Consider the following 20840-nt stretch of genomic DNA (forward strand, 5'->3'; position numbering starts at 1 on the left):
TTTTTTTTGTTTTCTTGGACAAATTTCAGTCTTTGTGGCAAATTGTGAGTCATTTTATGACAAATTTGTGACCAGTTTTTGTCATTTTTTTGTCTCTGACAAATTTTGAGTCCTTATTAGAGACACAAGGCTGTAGAGTCTTTAGAGTGAAGCTGGTCAGAATAAAGTGAAATGAAGTAAAGCTGAGGCTCAGACGAACAGACAGCAGAAGAATTAAGACAGGAGAGTAAAGACAAGAATAAAGACAGAAAAGACAGAAGAGTCAAGACAAAGGAGTAAAGACAGAAGACTCAAGGCAGAAGAGTAAATCCGTCGTAAATTATGAGTACATTCCTAATACGTTGGGAGTACATTGGAAGTACACTGGGAGTACATTGGGAGTACATTGGGAGTACACTGGGAGTACACTGGGAGTACATTGGGAGTACATTGGAAGTACACTGGGAGTACACTGGGAGTACATTGGAAGTACACTGGGAGTACACTGGGAGTACATTGGAAGTACACTGGGAGTACACTGGGAGTACACTGGGAGTACATTGGGAGTACTCTGGGAGTACATTGGGAGTACATTGGGAGTACATTGGGAGTACTCTGGGAGTACATTCGGAGGGTCGTGGCTGTAAAACTCTGACTCCTGGCTGCTCTCAGTACATTTCCGTGTGTCTGTGGTTTGCGTTGAACCTCTTTGTTCAGTTTACGGTGGATGTGTTTGGGGGTTGGTGTGTTTTCGCAGCATTCCTGTCTGGAGGAGAAGCTGAGGAGCAGCAGCAGCTGGAGGTAACAGCTCATTTACACGATTTACATCCTTTTATTCTCTTTCTCTGCCTTAAAAGTCTCGTAAACTCCGACAGCGAGTCGAGCTTCTCTCTGATTACAGGAAACTTTCTCTGCTCTGAAACTGTAGACTGTTGAAGTCAGAAAGTCCAGTCCAGAGCTGCTGAACTCTTAGATATAGATAGATATACTGCAGCTGAACAGAACAGACTGATAAACTCATTAATACTCTGTTAAAGAAGAAACTGATAAACTTCCATAAAAACTCAGAACAGACAGAAACAATGAACTAAAGGATCCAGAAAAACTTCAAAATGAAACAAACTCCCATCTGAAAGATTCAAGTAAACTTAAAGTGATAAATGAACTCAGTTACCTTCAGACTTCATTAACTGGTTTATAGAGCAGACAGAGAAAACTGTTATTACTACTAAAATACTACCACAGTACTACCACAGTACTACTACAGACCTAGTATACTCTGTCACAGTACTACCACAGTACTACTACAATACTACCACAGTACTACTAGAGACCTAGTATATTCTGTCACAGTACTACCAAAGTACTACTACAGTATTACCACAGTACTATGAGAGACCTAGTATACTCTGTCACAGTACTACCACAGTACTACTACAGTATTACCACACCACTACTACAGACCTAGTATACTCTGTCGCAGTACTACCACAGTATTTACTGCAGCATTACCACAGTACTACTAGAGACCTAGTATTCTCTGTCACAGTACTACCACAGTACTACCACAGGACTAATAGAGACCTACTATACTCCATCACAGTACTACCAGAGACCTAGTATTCTCTGTAGTACTCTGATTTATTAGTTCTTTTCAGTCCTCTGCAGCATCTGAGTGTAAAGCAGGTAAAGTTCATCCAGCAGCAGATCCAGATGTTCCTGTAACCAGACTAGTTAACTGTCAACTGAATATTTAACCAAACCGTCCAATGAAACGTCTTTTCTGTTGCTGAGTTCAGAGAATTTAAACATCTTCTGACAGAACTGTGTTTTTAATTCAGCTTCAGTAACTGTGATCCTGATAACACTGTGTTAGCATTAGCAGCATTAGCAGCTAATGTAGCTTCATTATCTTCAGTCCACAGGATCAGCCCATGAAAACCGAACCAGAATCATCGGGTTATTTATCTCCAGTAACTTTATTAATGATCAGAGTTCTACCTTCATCCTGGGAATATTTCCAGAGTTCCAGGTCCCTGAAGTCCATAGAGGAGAACGTCCCCTGGAGAAAGTTCTAGAGTAGTCTACTACTCTGGAACTTTCTACAGTTGTCGGTAGGTCTACTCTAGAATTTTCTCCAGCTGTCAGTAGGTCTACTCTAGAACTTTCTCCAGGGGACGTTCTCCTCTCCTGCTTCAAGTCTTTAAGTTTAGTCTCACTTAGAACATTCCAGGTCCTTGAAGTCCATAGAGGTGGATCCAGATTTATCACTTTTTAATGGACTTTTCCCATTATTTCCTCAGAATTTCGTCAGTCCAGCAGATAGAGGAACGTTATCAGATTTAGTTGGTTTTGAATAAATGACCCAGCTGTGATTTCAGCTGTTCAGTGTTTCTAAGCTCAGATCTGAACTCTGTTATCAGGTTTCATTCAGAGACGTGTTCATCCTGAATCCAGGTGTTGATGCTGAGCTCAGATAAGCTGAAGGACACTTTAGTTATTGACCGTAACAATGGAACAGACTGTAAAATGTTCAGTCCAGGCTTGTGTCATGTCCCAGGAAGCTCCTGTTAGTGTCCACATTTTGTCAAAATAGTAAAATAACTGGATGCTTTCCAAACTCAGCATCAGATTCTACTGATTGGAAGCAACAAACCAAACCTGGATTCTGTTCATTACTCCTCCAAGGAACATGGCGGAGTAATGAGATGATTGGCATTGGTCTGTCTGTCTGTCCGTCTGTCCGTCTGTCTGTCTGTCTGTCTGTCTGTCTGTTAGCAACATTACTCGAAAACTGATTTGGATGAAATTTTCAGGGAAGGTCAGAAATGACACAAGGACCAAGTGAGTAGATTCTGGCAGTGATGCAGCTTATAGTCTGGATCCACGGATTTGTTAAAGATTTCTGTATCATTGCCAGATAGCGACATGGCATCACTGTAACCATGACAACAAGCGAACACTACATCAGCTGCCTGCTGACGATCACATGATTGTGATCCTACTACAAATCCACCACTGAGGACCATGAATGTATATAAAACTATAACTATGAATAATTCCCACTTTTTAAAGAAAATTTTAATAGTTTGAAGACATTTTAAAATCATTCTGGGCCCATTTTTAGTCATTTTTTTTTAACCTTTCCCAGCCATCCTAGACCATTAACTCATTTCGGACAGGTTTCAAACAGTTCAGAAGGATTTTTAAAGCAAGTTCTGGACTAATTTCAGTAATTTCTAGTCATTTTGCACATATTTCGGGTCATTTTTGACAACATTTAAAGAACACACTTATTGTCTGAGGTCAAATTTGAGTCATTTTGGACGTGTTTTTATTGTTTTTAGTCATTTTTGAAACCCTTCCAAGCCATCCTCGATGTTTAACTCATTTTGGACAGATTGTGAACAGGAAAAGAGGATTTTTGGAGCAAGTTCTGGACAAATTTCTAATCATTTTGGACAAATGTGGAGATTTGTTAAAGGTTTCTGTATCAATGCAAGATAGCAACACAACGTCACTGTAACCATGACAACAAGTGAACACTATATCAGCTGCCTGCTGACGATCACATGATTGTGATCCTACTACAAATCCACCACTGAGGACTTATCAGGACTTATCCGTCAGAAATGATGCAAGGAACAACTGATTAAATTGTGGGGGTGTTTCTGAGTCCCATCAGTTCCCGCCGCCCGCTACATATTTAGATCACATGATTCGGTATCCGTACATAACGTACACATGCATAACACACGCCTGTGCTCAGGTCATTGTGTTTGTGGGTACATCTATATTAAATGGACACATTCTATGTTGCCGTAATTTCTGATCATCAATAACTAATAAACAAACGCTGCATTTCTGACATACGGGGGAATGAGCAGCCTTGGAGGAGGACTCTCTCTGAGAGCTTTTCCAGTTATTAATGTGACTCTTATTGACTTCGTCTTCATCAGACTTCTTTGAACATTTCAGTTTGTAATGATGTGTACTTGTAGATCGAAGTGGATGAAAAAAGTTTTTGTGATTTTCTAACTGTGTCTTTTGCTCTGTGAAAAAGAAAAAGTCTTCAGATAACTTCATAAAGTCCACAAATGTCTGAGTTTTGATTTATTTATGTAACCTTTATTTAACCAGGTAGGTTCTCATTTACAGTCAGACTGTTTTACGCAAACAAAAGCTTCATATCAACTGGAAGTAGAGCAGCTGTGGAGCTTTACAGCAGAAAATTACCGCTAAATATGCTTTAAACAGATAAAGTTCATCTGTCTGCAGCTCACCTGGACAAGTTACCTGTTCAGCTTCCTGTTCAACTCATCTAACAGTTGATCTCAGATAAGATTTCAGAAGCTCCTCACAGAACGCTGACTCAGCTTTCACTCAGTGTTTACAGATTCTTTTCTCAGAGGTTCCTCAGTTTTACGCTGTTTTTTCACAGTTTTTACGACTTTTTACGACTTTCTTGGAGAGTTTTCTCACAGTTTACTCTGAATTCTCAAAGCTTTTCTGTGAGCTTCTAATAGTTTTGTCAGAGTTTTGCTCTTTCACAGAGATTTCTCAGTTTTCAGGTTTTCTCTGAGAGTTTCTTGTCTCAGATCAGAGTTTCCGTCTGTTTCTTCGCTGCTGTCTGGTCGGTGGGAGGCGACTCGGCTCCGGTTGTTGCCCCACTTTGATCTGAAGCCCCCCGGCTGCATGGTCAGAGATTAACCCCTTGTTTCCTGCGGTGGGTTTCAGCTTGAAGTGAAATGGAGGGTGAAAGCCGCTCCCGGCCGGACCGAGGAGCAGTGGGGGATGAAGCTGAGCCGGCCAGATGCATGCTGGGAGTTTTTTTTTCAGGAGGATTTAGAGGAGTTTTGGTTGTTGGAGGCAGATTCAGAGCTGGAGGCAGAAACTCTGCAGACACTGCTCAGGATTCACTGTAAGGATTTAAACATCAGCAGATTCAGAGGCCGGAGGTCAGCGGCTTCCACAGGTTAGTTAAAGATTAAAGACTGAAGAAGGTCAGAAGTTCAGCGTCTTTAAATCAGTCTTGGTCTGTTGAGACATTTTCATGCAGAAAGTTTCAGCTCAGTTCAGCAAATTAAAACATAAACAGGTGAAGAAGAAACAGTTTCTGGTTCCTCCTTGATTTCTGTTTATCGCAGCAGAGTTTTAGTTTCAGAACAAGTCAAACTACTGATGACCGTGAGGCATTTAGGGAACATCTGGAAATTACAGCTCCCTGAGTTACGCTTCATCTGTTTTTAATTTGTTTTTAACCTCCTTCAGAGCACAGTTGAGGATGATGTGGGCCGAGTCAGACTGACCTGGAACCACAGAGTCCGCTTCTCTTCAGAACCACCTGAACCTGAACCTGAACCTGAACCTTGGTCCACCAGGATGCTTTCCGTGGTGTCGCTGCTGCTGCTGCTCTCGGCGTCCTGCAGCTCCACTCTGGTCCTTGTGAACTCCGGTGTGAAGGTCACCAGAGGACGCTGGGTCTTCGTCAGGCGGACGGAGCTGCAGATCAGCGTGGACCCGACCTCCGACTGTAAGGTGGAGGTGGTGATGAATGAGCCGGTGACCCAGAGGGTGGGCAGGTTGACTCCACAGGTGAGCATCGGGCAGGTAACTCTCGGTCCAGCAGCAGCAGCAGAGTGAACATGTGGGTTGTGTCGGTCTGCAGGTGTTCGACTGCAGCTTCCTGGAGGACGAAGTGAAATACGTCCATAACGGAAGTCCTCTGCTGGACGAGGACACGGTGAAGCTCCGAGTCTACAGGTGAGTCCAGCTGTGTCTCATTTTTGTCATTTCATGTCGTATTTGTGTCATTGCATGTCTTGTTTATTGTTTCGTGTCTCGTTTGTCATTTTATGTCTCATTTTTGTCATTTTGTGTTTTGTTTTTGTCGTTTTGTCTCTCATTTTTGTCATTTTGTGTCTCATTTTTGTCATTGTGTCTCGTTTTTGTTGTATCGTTTTTGTTGTTTCTTGTCTTGTTTTTGTCATTTTGTCTCTGATTTTTGTCATTTTGTGTGTTTTTGTCATTTCATGTCTTGTTTTTCTTGTTTTGTGTCTCGTTTTGTTCTGTCTCATTTTTGCCATTTTGTGTATCATTTTTGTTGTTTTGCGTCTCATTTTTGTCGTTTTGTCTCGTTTTTTTCGTTTTGTGTCTCATTTTTGTCATTGTCTCGTTTTTGTCGGTTTGTGTCTGGTTTTTGTCGTTTTGTCTCATTTTTGAGTCTCATTTTTGTTGTTTTGTGTCTTGTTTTTGTCGTTTTGTGTCTCATTTTTATTGTTTTGAGTCTCATTTTTGTCGTTTTGTGTCTCGTTTTTGTCGTTTTGTGTCTCATTTTTGTCATTTTGTGTCTCATTTTTATTGTTTTGCGTCTCATTTTTGTCGTTTTGAGTCCTGTTTTTGTCGTTTTGTGTCTCATTTTAATTGTTTTGAGTCTCTTTTTTGTTGTTTTGTGTCTTGTTTTTGTTGTTTTGTGTCTTGTTTTTGCCATTTTGTCTACAGCTGAGTCCAGTTCAGAGTCTCTGAAGGTCCAAATTTAAAACTAGCTTTACAGATTTTCATGATGCTCAGACCTGAGGACCAGAAACTTTTCTGACATGATTTTAAAACATCAGAAATGTTGTGAGCTCAGAGCTGGTTTCAGCTGGTTTCTCTCCGCAGGTTCACGTCTTCGGACACGTTGGTGCAGACGGTGGTTCTGAAGGTCTGGGTTCTGGACTCTGGTTCGGGGCTGGTGGAGCTGGGCAGCGTTCCACTGGTGGTTCCTCAGTTCTACGGTTTGTCCAACGTCATCAACAGCTCGGTTCTGAACATCAGAACGTCTGGTCTCATCTGCAGCGTCCGACTGCTGAACACCGACATCAGCGTCCCTGCTGTGGGTCAGCTGGTCCGGGAGGAGGAGTCCAGCCAAAGGACAGGTACGACTCATGTGGACACACCTGCTGGATACAAGACATATAGACGGAGAAACGGACCTGAACTGTCACTGAAATACAACAAAAACATTTGAGTCTCGTTTTTGTCATTTTGTGTCTTGTTTTTGTTGTTTTGTGTGTCATTTTTGTCATTTTGTGTCTCGTTTTTGTCGTTTCATGTCTCGTTTTTGTTGTTTTGTGTCTCGTTTTTGTTGTTTTGACTTGTTTTTGTCATTTGTGTCTCGTTTTTGTCATTTTGTGTCTCATTTTTGTCGCTTTGTCTCGTTTTTGTCATTTTGTGTCTTGTTTTTGTCATTATCATGTCCCATTTTTGTCATTTCATGTCTCGTTTTTGTCGTTTCGTGTCTCGTTTTTGTTTTTTTGTGTCTCGTTTTTGTTGTTTTGTCTCATTTTTGTCATTTTGTGTCTCGGTTTTGTTGTTTGTCTCGTGTTTGTCATTTTGTCTTGTTTTTGTCATTTTGTATCATGTTTTTTGTCATTTTGTGTCTCCTTTTTGTCGTTTTGTCTCGTTTTTGTCATTTTGTGTCTCGCTTTTGTTGTTTTGTGTCTCGTGTTTGTCATTTTGTCTTGTTTTTGTCATTTGTGTCTCGTTTTTGTCATGTCTCGTTTTTGTCATTTTGTGTCTCATTTTTGTCATTTTGTGTCTTGTTTTTGTCATTATCATGTCTCATTTTTATTGTTTTATGTCTAGTTTTTGATGTTTTGTGTGTCTTTTTTGTTTTGTCTTGTTTTTGTCATCCTGTGTCTCGTTTTTGTTGTTTTGTGTCTTGTTTTTGTTGTTTTGTGTCTGGTTTTTGTCATTAAAAATTAAAATGACAACTGAAAAAAGTAAACAAAAATGAAAGTAAACGTATAATAGATAAAAAGTAAAAATCTCATAACAAGATGAAGACAGCAGTATAAGATGTATTTAAGTCAAAGTACCTAAAACGTAAAAGTCTGAAATAAAGAGCATCCTGCTGGTTGTTTGTCCTCCTGCAGGCCGACAGACGGCGGCTCTCTGTCCTGGAAACAAACCTTGCCTCCATCACACCAAGCAGCTCGACTTCCTGAAGACCAGCTGCAGAGACTTCCTGAGCTCCGGCCTGAAGTACCAGCACCTCAGTCCTCCATCTCCAGAGATCGACTTCATCCCCATCAGGGTGGAGCTGAGGCAGCAGGCTACCAGGGCCCTGCTGGAGGTACGGCTGCAGTAAAACCACATCTGAAGTCTATGACGGAACAAAGTTTGAAAAGTGTAGATTATTCTGATGTATCCCAGTCGGACGTTTTCCAGCAGAGATTCGCGTCTCTGTTGGCAGTGAGAAGGTGACATCGCACTTCATGGAGGATGTGGAGGATCAGGAGCTTCAGCAGCTTTAAACCTCCAGAACTCCTTGAATCCATTGTTTCCTGCTTGTTAGCACGTAGCGGTGGCGTCTCTCTTCCAGAGACCTGCGACTTCTAACACATCTGACGTGTTTCTTGGCCTTCAGCTCGTGTAACAGCAGCACGTGTTGATTTCTGCTGATGAGAGTAAAGACGTTCTTTCTTCCCTCCAGTCTGAGGCCGTTTGGCTGCCGGTTCTGATCCACGGCGCCATGGAGAACCAGCCGCCCCACGCAGCCTTCATGGCCTCCTTCATCCTGGAGGTGGACCAGTTCATCCTCACGCCGCTGACCACCGCTGCCCTGGACGCTGACGACCACGAGACACCGCAGGAGAAGCTGGTCTTCAATGTGACCGAGCCGCCCGCCGAGGGCTACATCACCCACCTGGACGACCACACCAGGCCGGTCCAGTCCTTCACCTGGACGGACCTGAACGACATGAAGGTGGCCTACCAGCCTCCCAACAGCAGCCTGACGCACCGAAGGAACTACCAGGTACCAAACGGTCCTCTGGATGGATGGATGGATGGATGGATGGATGGATGGATGGATAGATAGATAGATAGATACTTTATTAATCCAGAGGGAAAGTCAAGAAAACTTACCAGAACTGTGTTTCAGATGTTTTCAGGCCTGTCTGCAGCTCCACAGAAGTTGAGATCCAAAACACAAACAGCTAACTAGCCTGAACTATGCTATTTTAGCTGCTAACTCCTAAGTTAATTTTCAAACCATGGACAAAAAAGTTGTTTAATGTGCACCAACTATTTTAGTTGTTAGCATAACTAATTTCTTCATATCAAATCTAGCTGGCGTCGTTCACACTGCTTTAGCTGCTAACCAGTTAGGTAAGACAGTAAACCCCAATTAGCTATTATGTACTTTTTTCTATATATTTTTATAGCTGTTAAAGTGAACAGTTACGTGAAGTTAATCATCTGTCAGGTTTGTAAAGTGCTTTAACTGCTAACTAAACTACTGTTTAATTCACAGTTTAATCTGCTGAAGCATTAGCTAACCTAAATCAAATGTTTTAAACGTAAAGTCAGGTAGCGGCTCTGCGCTACACTGTTAGATGATACCTGTTAGCTGTAGCCTAAAGTGAATCTTTGCAGCTGCTAAAGTGAATAGTTCAACATAAACTAAATATTTCTGCTTCTTCACAGTGCTGGAGGGTAAATATAGCATATTAATTCATAAACTGTTAGCTAACATAAATCAAACCATTGCGGTGGCTAACTGGTTTATAGTTAGTTAACCTGGACAACAGTTTAGCCGCTACACTAGTTAGCTGTGTAAAGAGCTACTGTTGGTTGACCAGAACCAAACAGTTAATAAGAGCCAAGTGTGTTAAACTCTAAACCAGATTGTTAGTTAAATAGTTGTGGATGTTCTTAACAGTTAACTAGTTCACTAGTTAACCTTTGTTACTTTATATCTTCATGTGATTCATTTTCATGTTGTTAGCTGTAGTATAAAGTCAGATATTATCTGTTTCTGTCTGTTATCACAAAATCACCTCAATCTGCTGCTTGGTGTAGAAATAGTTACAAGCTAACTGGGTTAAGTTCAGCTAGTAGACAGTTCTTTATTCATTTTATTTGTATTTTTTTATTGTTTCTGAGTTAAATTTTATTTTATTCTATGTCTATATCGTATTCTTTATTGTGTTGTTTTTTTTAGTCTTGATTTTACAATTTCCTTGTATTATGTTTTGTCTTATCTTGTCTAATGCTGTTTGTTTCTTACGTCAGGTGGCGTTCCAGGTGATAGACGCCTCCTACCTGAGCAGCCCACCTGTCACCGTCCACATTTCCATCAGGGTGTCCGAAACTAACGCACCCAGAGTGTCCTGGAACATGGGTACGTCAGTGGCTTCTGACACACCTGTCCTGTCTCACCTGTCCCATCTCACCTGTCCTGTCTCATCTGTGTTTCTCAACTGTCTTGTCTCACCTGTCCTGTCTCATCTGTCCCATCTCACCTGTCCTGTCTCATCTGTGTTTCTCACCTGTCTTGTCTCACCTGTCCTGTCTCACCTGTGCTGTCTCACCTGTCCTGTCTCATCTGTGTTTCTCACCTGTCCTGTCTCACCTGTGCTGTCTCACCTGTCCTGTCTCATCTGTGTTTCTCACCTGTCCTGTCTCACCTGTGCTGTCTCACCTGTCCTGTCTCATCTGTGTTTCTCACCTGTCCTGTCTCACCTGTCCTGTCTCACCTGTGCTGTCTCAGGCCTGGACCTGCTGGAGGGTCAGTCTCGACCAATCACGTGGGAGGAGCTGCAGATCGTCGACAACGACAACATCGACGGCGTTTACCTGGTGGCGGTGGACGGACCTGTGCACGGACATCTGAGTGTCAGAGGTCAGCAGGTGAACTCAGAGGGTTAGTTTAGGTTAACGACCCACTCAGGAAGTTTAAATTAAACTAACTGCTGCTGTCACTCTGGATCTGATCTGTTCTATTATTTTCTATTTACTGATGACATTTAGAAATGATGATCTGCATCCTGATGGCTTTCAGATGCTTCATTAGAAAAAAAAAATTTTTTTGTTGTTTCATAAGAAATTTCATAGAAATAATTAAATTACTTTTACTTATTTTTATGTTTTTGTATTTTAATTTTATAAAAAGTCATTCATGATTTATTTTTAACTTTGAAAGCTTATTTTTTTCACAAATAATCTTTTTTGTTTCCTAAAAGATATTTAGCAAAAACATCTTTATTATTTAATAATTAAGTTTTATTCATTTATATTTTTTACTTCATTAAAAGTTATTTGTCAATTCTGTTTATTTTTAACATTTATTTCAAATTAATATACGTTTTTCTTTCATAAAAGATATTTTCTAAAAACATATTTATCATTTAATAATTTAAATAAAAGTTTTATTCCTTTGTATCTTTTAACTTCAGAAAAAAATTTTCTCAATTCTTTTTTATTTTGAAGCTTTATTTTAATATAGATTTTTGATTCATAAAACTCCATTTACCACTAATTTGTTCATATTTTTTAACTTAATTTTTAATTTCATAAAAACATTTCATAAAATATTTTTTCTTATCTATTAATGGATTTGTTTTTTATTTTTATTTGATAAAAAAATTAGTGATTCATTCATTTCATTCATATCTCTCTCTCTCTCTCTCTCTCTCTCTCTCTCTCTCTCTCTCTCTCTCTCTCTCTATATATATATATATATATATATATATATATATATATATATATATATATATATATATATATATATATATATATATATATATATATATATATATATATATATACATATATATATATATGTATATATTATTCACAAACAACTGTTTGTTTCCAAAACGGTATTTCAAAAAACACAATATATTAAATTAATGATATACATATATAAACAATTTCTAAATGTTCATTCATTTATTTATTTTTTTAAAATTATTTTTAAAATATTTAAATTTATTTCTTCTAGGATTAATCTCATTAAAAGTTATTTTTTGATTTACATAATCCTACATTTCATTCTTTTATTTCCTAAAACGATGAGACACCAGTCTCCAGCTGATGTTCCTTTCAAGAAAAATAAAAATAAAAGATAAATAAATCAGAAATAAATATCAGGCTCTGTTGCTAAGAAAAAACATTTAAATTTCTTTTGACCTCATTTGTGCCAGACTTTAACCTCCAGCTGACTGTAGATCATGATGTTCCTTTGGTGTGTGAACTGTATAAACAGAGGAGGATGTTGGACGTTCTGCTCCACATTCAGCTCCTCTCTAATCCAGTAACGTTGTGTTCAGATCACTGAGTGTTTTTATCAGAGAGGTATCTCTGCTGGTGTCTGACGCTCCGTCCTGGGAATCCTACGAACCGCCGTCTGGCCTTTTCCGGCCTTTCTGCTGCGTGAGGCGTCCGTCGGGGCCGTGGTGTTCCTGGGGAACATATGTCCAGTGTCCCTGCATGTGTTTCCTAATCAGGTGTAAAATGGGGCCACTTCGCCAGGGGCCGAGCCGCCGCCGCCTCCGTCCACGTCTGTCCTTCCGGGCCGCCGAGTCCGAGGCGGACGCTCGGCCGGAGCAGATTGGAGCGACTTCTGCCATTTCATGGCGCCGTGCACAGCGAGCAGATGCACTGTCCCCAAACAGGTTTTCATGCTACCAGCTCGGAGGGGGAGGAGGTGGCAGCAGCTCGGCCCGAGGCTGCAGGACGGAGGAACGCTTCGTGAATGCTGCTGTTCAGGCTGCAGCTCCCCTTTAATATGTTTAATAATATGTTTAATATGTTGACTATGGGACACAGACAGCAGCAAACACCAGGATGTTGGACTGACTCTAAAATACCTCCAGTACGTTTCTCCTTTCAGACTGAAAACAAAAACGATTCTTTAAAACTCAGGTGTGATTGAAAGAGCTCCAGCTTTTCCACCTGATAGACGCCGTTGGTTCTAATTTTCCTGGATCTCTACAGCAGCTTTTAGAACACACTCAGTCTGGGGTATCCTGGGACTCACTCTGACTCATTTCCTGCCATCTTGATCAAGTTTTTGTCGTTGTGGACAAGTTTTGAGACACAAATATTGAGGCGTTTTGGAGAAGTTTTTGTCATTTTGGACAGATTTTCTGTCTGGTATTGTAAGAATCCTGTTAGGGCTTCATGATAGACTTTCTGTCATCAATAAACATCAGTTAAACGTCAGTTAAAAGTCAGTTAATTGATCAGTTAAACATCCGTTAGACATGAGTTGAACGTCAGTTAACCGTCGGTTGAATGTTGGTTGAACGTCGGTTGAGCATCGGTTAAACATCAGGTAAACATCGGTTAAATGTCAAACATTGGTTAATTGTCGGTTAAACGTCAGTTGAACGTTGGTTAAACGGTTGAACGTCGTTTGAACGTCGGTTAAACGTCAGTTAAACTTCAGCTAAACGTCGTCTAAACCAATTAATCATCGGTTAAACGTTGGTTAATCGTCAGTTAAGCATCAGTTAATCATCGGTTAAACGTCGGTTAAACATCAGTTAAACGTCGGTTAAACATCAGTTAAATGTCGGTTAAACATCAGTTAAACCACGGTTGATTAAACGTCAGTTAATCAATCAGTTTAACATCAGTTCTCAATCAGCTCTCAGAACCGTCACCTGCCTCAGTGTTTCCTGTCAAACAGCAGAACCAGTGACCGAGTTGTAGAAACTTTGGTCCCAGCAGACCCGTTTCCTGCAGCAGCACCTGCTTCGTCTCGTCTCTGGATCTGATCAAGTTTGTCTCTGCAGGAATCGTGTTGATGCTGCGTCTCTGAGGAGCCGCTGACCTCAGAGCTGCAGCTCCAACGCCTTCAGCCAAATGGACGGCTGCCTGTCACACACACACACACACACACACACACACACACACACACACACACACACACACACACACACACACACACACACACACACACACACACACTCTCTCTCTCTCAGTCCGTCCCAGTTCTGCCTTTATGGGCTGGCTGCCCAACGCCACCTTTGGGCCCAATTACCGGGTTGTTTCCGTCGTCGGACCGGGCGCCGGTTCCCCTCGGTAAAGTTGCTAATGAGGTTCGGGCTCGCGACCGCTCATCTCTCAATCTGTCAGCTGACCTTCTGTCTCTCTGCTCTGGCAGGGAGACAGGAAGCTCGCGTCCTGGCAACCGGGCGGCCGCCGGGAAGGACGCCATGTTTTACCCCACCGGTGTTGGCGGCGCGGACCGAGCCAGAGCCTCCAGGCGCCAACACTAACTTGTTATTTCCAAGTGACGGCGGGAGGGAAACGGTGCACGTGTCGGAGACGGTAATTGAATCAAAGTGCGAAGCTTTGGCTGCAAAATGCACGTCGACAACAACACATGTCCTCCAGTAGGCCGCCGGTCATGTGACTGCTGTTAGCATGTTGTTGAGGAAGAGGCCCGCCAGCACAGTTGGACCAGAACCGTGTTTATTAATGTAGGACACCAGAACTGCTCATGCTCAGGCCAATGGGAGCAAACAGGAAGTCACTGAGCAGAAACACAACATCTATACCGAACCAGAGGAAGATCCAGCTCAGAAACCAGAGATTTAACCAGAAAAAGATCCAAATAAATCATTTAATTCTCTGAAAGCTTCAAAGGAAGCATCTGAAGAGCATCTTTAAAAGAACTCACAGCATTAACAATCAGATCAACACATAGAATAAAGGAAATACAACAATAAAATATTTTACTTTAAACTGGATTCTGAGTTTTTGGGACAGAACAAGAAGTTTTTCTCTGATTCCTGAAATATAATATTAATAAAAACAATACATTTTATTTATATATTACTTTTCTTATACGTTACAAGCAAAAATAGTTAAAAAAAGACTGAACACATCAATAAAAATGAGCACAAATCATAAAAGCAGCCATTTATCCAATTAGATATGAATGTGATGGATATCAGTATTAATTAAATTAATGGAGGCAGTTAAATCTAAAATCCAGATTCTTTCATTCAGAGTTGAAGACTCAAAAGGTTTAACAGTTTCACTTTTGAAAAGAGCGAAATAAGAGACAAAACAATAAAAAAGACACAAATCAAGTCAAAACAGATGTAAAACGATCAAAACATACACAAAATCAGCATAAAACAATGTAAAATGATCAAAAAAAGACAAAAATGACGCAAAATGAGCAAAAAAAATCTCAAATGAACAAAAAAAACATAAATGGGCAAAAAGACACAAAATGAGCAAAAAAAGACCCGAAACGATGAAAGAAAGACACAAAACGATAAAAGAAAGACATAAATTGAGCTAAAAAAAATTTTAAACAAGCAGAAGACACAAAACGAGCAGAAAAAGACACAAAATGAGCAAAAAGACACAAAATGAGCAAAAAAAAGACATGAAATGATAAAAGAAAGACAAAACGAGAAAAGAAAGACATAAATTGAGCTAAAAAGATGTAAAATGAGCAATAAAAAACCCAAAACGAGCAAGAAGACACAAATCGAGCTAAAAAAAGATGTAAAGCATGCAAAAAAAGACACAAATTGAGCAAAAAGACCCAAAACGAGCAAAAAGATACGAATTCAGCAAACAAAAAGACACAAAATGAGCAAAAAGACCCAAAATGAGCAAAAAAAAGACACAAAACGATAAAAGAAAGACATAAATTGAGCTAAAAAAATGTAAAATTAGCAAAAAAAGACCCAAAAAGACACAAAATGAGCAAAAACAGACATGAAACGATAAAAGAAAGACATAAATTGAGCTAAAAAGATGTAAAATGAGCAATAAAAGACCCAAAACGAGCAAAAAGACACAAATCGAACTAAAAAAAAGATGTAAGACATGCAAAAAAAGGCACAAATTGAGCAAAAACACCCAAAACGAGCAAAAAGACACAAAACGAGCTAAAAAGAGACATAAAACGAGCTTTACTTTACTCCTCTGGTCTCCAGGTGTGAAGGCGTTCATGTTCAGGGTGAAGGACCTGAGGGAGGGCGTGGTCATCTACCATCACTCCGACAGCGACTCCACCCGCGACCACATCGTGTTCCGCATCAGCGACGGCCGCCACAGCGTCCGACACAAGTTCCCCATCAACGTCCTGCCCAAAGACGACTCGCCGCCGTTCCTCATCAACAACGTGGCGGTGGAGGTGCAGGAGGGCGGCGCCGTGCGGCTGCAGGAGTACATGCTGCTGGCCACCGACCTCGACTCCAGCGACGACTACATCCTCTACCACACCGTCTCCGCCCCTCAGGCCGGTCAGCTGATCAGAAGGAGCGCCGCCCAGGATGCAGGTGAGAGTGGGCGGAGTCAAACTGTCAAGTTGAAATGATCAAGTGGTTTATTTTAACCTGTTTGATGTGAATCTTGTCATTAAAAAGCACCAAAATGACACCATGTGAGCCGGAAACCAGCATGGTGAAACATCTTTCTACTGATGATGAGCAGAGTGGAGAGGAAAAGTCTGGAGATGAAACATGGAGATAGAAAAACATCAGAGCACTATAAAGTAGGAAAGAGTAGTGCTTTGTACAAAGTACAAAGTAAACCTCAACATTGTACTTTCAGCACTGCAACAATTGAGAAAATGACAGAAAACGATCAAAAAGACACAAAATGATTTTTTTTAAAAAGTACATCGGACAAAATAGACAGAAAATGAGCAAAGAGACACTCAAAATGATTTTTAAAAAATGGAAGACATGCAAAAAAGACAAAACTACCAAAAAAGACGTAAAATGAGCTAGGGCTGGACCCTAATATCCAAATATTCAGTCGTTGTGGTGGTATCTGAATATTAATTTTGATCGGAATATTCGGAACCCTCCGCTGTATCACGCGGACCGACCAGCCTTGACGTCATGCTTCACTTCGTCCGTGTTCGTAAACAGAAGACAAAAGCCAAAGACGGAGATATCCATGCTAATGCTATGCTAATGCTTTCGGACTCCGAAGCAAAATCAAACTTCTCGAAAATGCGCTTGGTTGATTTTATATGAAGTAACATTAAAACTGTAAAGATCAGAACTCTGTGATGTTCAGGTTCTGTTGGTTCTCTGGACCTCCTGCAGGACTTCCAGTGGACAGATTCCTCCAGAAGGACCTCCTCCAGGGTCTGATCTTCTACCAGCACTCTGGAGACGAGATGTTCGAGGACTCCTTCGACCTGAAGCTGTCCGACAGCCACCAGCCTCCAAACCTCTCCCAGACATACGTGAGTCACAGCGATCGGGTCGGACCTGGTTGAACCTATAAGAACTTACCAGACCCTGTGAGATATCAAAAAGAACCTGTCACAACCTATCAGAACATAACAGACCCTAGAAGAACCTGTCGGAACCTGTGAGGACCTGTTAGAACCTATAAGAACTTGTCAGAATATGTTAGAACCTATAAGAACCTGTCAGAACCTAGAAGAACCTGTTAGAACCTGTTAGAACCTGCTAGAACCTATAAGAACTTAACAGACCCTGTGAGAACCAAAAATAACCTGTCACAACCTATCAGAACCTAACAGACCCTAGAAGAACCTGTCAGAACTTGTGAGGACCTGTTAGAACCTATAAGAACCTGTCAGAATCTGTTAGAACCTGTCAGAACCTGTTAGAACCTGTTAGAACCTGCTAGAACCTATAAGAACTTAACAGACCCCGTGAGACCCAAAAATAACCTTTCACAACCTGTCAGAAGATTACAGACCCTAGAAGAACCCGTCGGAACCTGTGAGGACTTATTAGAACCTATAAGAACCTCTCAGAACCTATAAGAACGTATCAGAACCTGTTAGAACCTGTTAGAACTCATAAGAACCTAACAGATCCTAGAAGAACCTGTCAGAACCTGAGGACCTGTTAGAACCTCTTAGAACCTATAAGAACCTGTCACAACCTATAAGTTCCTAACAGACCCAAGAAGAACCTGTCAGAAACTATAAGAACCTGTTGGAACCTGTTAAAACCTTTCAGAACCAGTTAGAACCTATAGGAACCTGTTTGAACCTGTCAGAACCTATGAGGACCTGTTAGAACCTATAAGAACCTAACAGATCCTGTGAGAACCAATAAGAACCTGTCACAGCCTACAAGAACCTAACAGACCCTAGAAGAACCTGTCAGAACCCATCAGAACCTGTCAGAACCAATAAGAGCCTATCAGAATCTGCCAGAACTCACCAGAACCGGCTGTCCCTTGCAGACGGTGGTGGTCCAGGTGTTCCCGGTGAAGGACCAGCTGCCGGTGGAGGCTCCAGGCAGCGTTCGCTTTCTAACGGTGAAGGAGACGGAGGTGGTCTTCATCACTCAGACTCACCTGAACTTCTCCGACCTGGAACACCCCAACATGGACCTGACGTATAACATCACTCAGCCCTGCTTCAGCCCGGTGCATCCTGGGTAAGAACGGAACAAGACGACTTTAAACTAATGAACAATGTGAAGTTTCCTCAAACAACTAAACCTGATCTGTGTTCCAGCCTGATGGACGCAGGACGTCTGTTCTACACTGACACCAGCAGCAGCATGAAGAGAGACCACATGGTTCCAGTTCTGAAATCCTTCACCCAGGTGGAACGCAGAAACATGTCATTATTATTTATTATCATTATTATTACTATTTATTATGATCTGTGGTTGTTGTAAATGTGAACTCTTTACTTCTTCTGTTTCTCAGTTATTAAAAATCTGATCAGCTGTTACCTCACAGCTAACTAACCAATAGCAGTCTGGCTTTGTTTAGCCCCGCCCCCTCACTGCCTCCAGGTGAACCAATCAGAATGAGCCTCTCAAGTCCACCAGGTTTATTTACTTCCTGCAGCTGCTTCTGCTAATCTCTAAAATGTAGACTAATGTTAGCATTATCAACAACTATAGGTAAGATCTTAGGTAAGGTAAGAACAGTTAGCATGCTGTAAGCTATTGTTTGCATTAGCTCCAACTATAGCAGGATCTTAGAGTTAGCATGCTGTAGGCTAATGTTAGCATTAGCCACAACGATAGGAGGACTTTAGAGTTAGCATGTTGTAGGTTAATATTAGCATTAGCCACAACAATCGGAGGACTTTATTGGTAGCTTGTTGTAGGCTAATGTCAGCATTAGCCACAATGATAGGAGGACTTTAGAGTTAGCATGCTATAAGTTAATATGGCTTCGATTAATATTAGCTAGAAAAATAGGAGAATCCTTAGGGTTCACATGTTGTAGGCTCATATAGCTAAGATTAGCACTAGCCACAACAATAGGAGGATGCTTAGGGTTAGCATGTTGTGGCTAATGTGACTAAAATTGGTTTTAGCCACAACAATAGGAGGTCCTTAGGGTTATCTTGTATTTATTATCATTTTTATTTATTGTCATTTTATTTATTTATTTTATCATGCCAAATAACAAGAAGTGGAGAGATTACCAATGGAGACTAGCTTTTCTGCTAACTTGGGAGCATTTACATTATTAAAATGTAAATTAATGTACATTGTCCCTTTCTTAAAAATAAGGATTAAAGATTAAAGCATGTTGTAGGCTAGTGTGGCTAAGATTAGCACTAGCCACAACAATAGGGGGTTGTTAGGGTCAGCATGTTGTAGGCTAATGTTAGCATTAGCCACAACGATAGGAGGACTTTAGAGTTAGCATGCTATAAGCTAATGTGGCTTCGATTAATATTAGCTAGAAAAATAGGAGAATCCTTAGGGTTCACATGTTGTAGGCTAATGTAGCTAAGATTAGCACTAGCAACAACAATAGGAGAATGCTTAGGGTTAGCATGTTGTGGCTAATGTGACTAAAATTGGTTTTAGCCACAACAATAGGAGGTCCTTAGGGTTATCTTGTATTTATTATCATTTTTATTTTTTGTCATTGTTTTATTTATTTTAGGATGCCACATAACAACAAGTGGAGAGACTACCAATGGAAACTAGCTTTTCTGCTAACTCGGGAGCATTTACATTGTTAAAATGTTAATTAATGTACATTGTCCCTTCTAAGATTAGCACTAGCCACAACAATAGGAGGTTCTTAGGGTCAGCATGTTGTAGGCTAATGTGGCTATCGTTAGCTCTGATGGTCCGGCTGTGTACGTGTCTGCTGTAGCTTCAGGTGTAAATAAAGTTTGAGGATGTAAACAGCAGGATGTTGTGTTCAGGCTGTTCCGATGACCTCCTCCCTCTGCTTTCCCAGAATGCAGTGAACCATCTAAAGGTGGCCTTCATGCCTCCGGTGGAGGACATCGGCCCCGAGCCGCTCTTCGTCCAGTTCGTCTTCTCCGTCAGCGACGTCCACGGCGGCACCGTGTCCGGACTGACCTTCAACATCACTGTCCTCCCCGTGGACGACCAGGCGCCACAGGTCAGATGTCCAACTGTAGCGCCTCCTGGAGGACATTTGATTGGACGATGACAGTGTTTCAGTGGTTGTGGAGGTTTGACCCAGACTGTGTGGTTCTCAGGCCTTCACCAACCTGCTGCAGGTGGAGGAGGGCGGCGCCGCCTTCGTGACGGAGGAGAACCTCCTGGTCCAGGACCGGGACAGTCCGGAGGCAGCGCTGAGGGTGGAGCTGCAGCGGCCAGCGGGTCGGGGTCGTCTGGAGCTGCAGGGCCTAACGCTGCTGCCAGGGGAAGCCTTCAGTCTGCTGGACCTTAGAGCTCTCAGGCTCAGGTCAGAACTGGGCTGGTTCTGGTCCAGTTCCTCAGAGCTGCAAACATCTCCTGCTGTTCTGCTCATTAATCTATCAAGTCTGTTATTGATTAATTGGAACAAATATCTGATTTCCAGAAAGTCAAAATGAATGTTTGATTAAAGTAGATTTATTGTGACAAACAGAAGCAGCTCAGAATGAAACCAAATCTAATTTATTATAATAATTATAGTTACTATAATAATATGATAATATATGCATAGTGAGGAGTTTAATAATGAGAATAAATCAGTGAAGCAGCTGCTCTGCAGCAGCTCAGTGACTCTGTGATGGTTGTGTTTCTGCTGGTTGTGTTTGTGATGGTTGTGTTTCTGATGGTTGTGTTTGTGTTGGTTGTGTTTGTGATGGTTGTGTTTGTGTTGGTTGTGTTTGTGATCATTGT

The 20840-nt window shown here is 41.3% G+C and overlaps 1 protein-coding gene across 2 annotated transcripts in view; it reads left to right on the forward strand.

Moving 5' to 3' along the window:
- The first annotated feature begins 635 nt into the window (after nucleotides 1-635).
- Nucleotides 636-20840, forward strand: part of frem1b (Fras1 related extracellular matrix 1b) — a 59768-nt gene continuing 39563 nt past the window's right edge. The window contains exons 1-14 of one of the 2 annotated variants that reach the window (XM_035944383.2): nucleotides 636-780; nucleotides 5251-5574; nucleotides 5648-5742; nucleotides 6640-6896; nucleotides 7896-8095; nucleotides 8456-8779; nucleotides 10039-10147; nucleotides 10517-10648; nucleotides 15717-16061; nucleotides 16839-16981; nucleotides 17962-18158; nucleotides 18239-18329; nucleotides 19942-20109; nucleotides 20210-20418. In XM_035944383.2, coding sequence (XP_035800276.2) covers nucleotides 5362-5574; nucleotides 5648-5742; nucleotides 6640-6896; nucleotides 7896-8095; nucleotides 8456-8779; nucleotides 10039-10147; nucleotides 10517-10648; nucleotides 15717-16061; nucleotides 16839-16981; nucleotides 17962-18158; nucleotides 18239-18329; nucleotides 19942-20109; nucleotides 20210-20418 — 2483 coding nt within the window. In that variant the 5' untranslated portion in view covers nucleotides 636-780; nucleotides 5251-5361. Of the gene's footprint in view, nucleotides 781-4798; nucleotides 4955-5250; nucleotides 5575-5647; nucleotides 5743-6639; nucleotides 6897-7895; nucleotides 8096-8455; nucleotides 8780-10038; nucleotides 10148-10516; nucleotides 10649-15716; nucleotides 16062-16838; nucleotides 16982-17961; nucleotides 18159-18238; nucleotides 18330-19941; nucleotides 20110-20209; nucleotides 20419-20840 lie in introns of those variants that run through there. The other variant, XM_035944384.2, reaches the window with a different exon arrangement.

Source organism: Amphiprion ocellaris, chromosome 2 (assembly GCF_022539595.1).
Source record: "Amphiprion ocellaris isolate individual 3 ecotype Okinawa chromosome 2, ASM2253959v1, whole genome shotgun sequence".
NCBI classification, from domain to species: Eukaryota; Metazoa; Chordata; class Actinopteri; family Pomacentridae; genus Amphiprion; species Amphiprion ocellaris.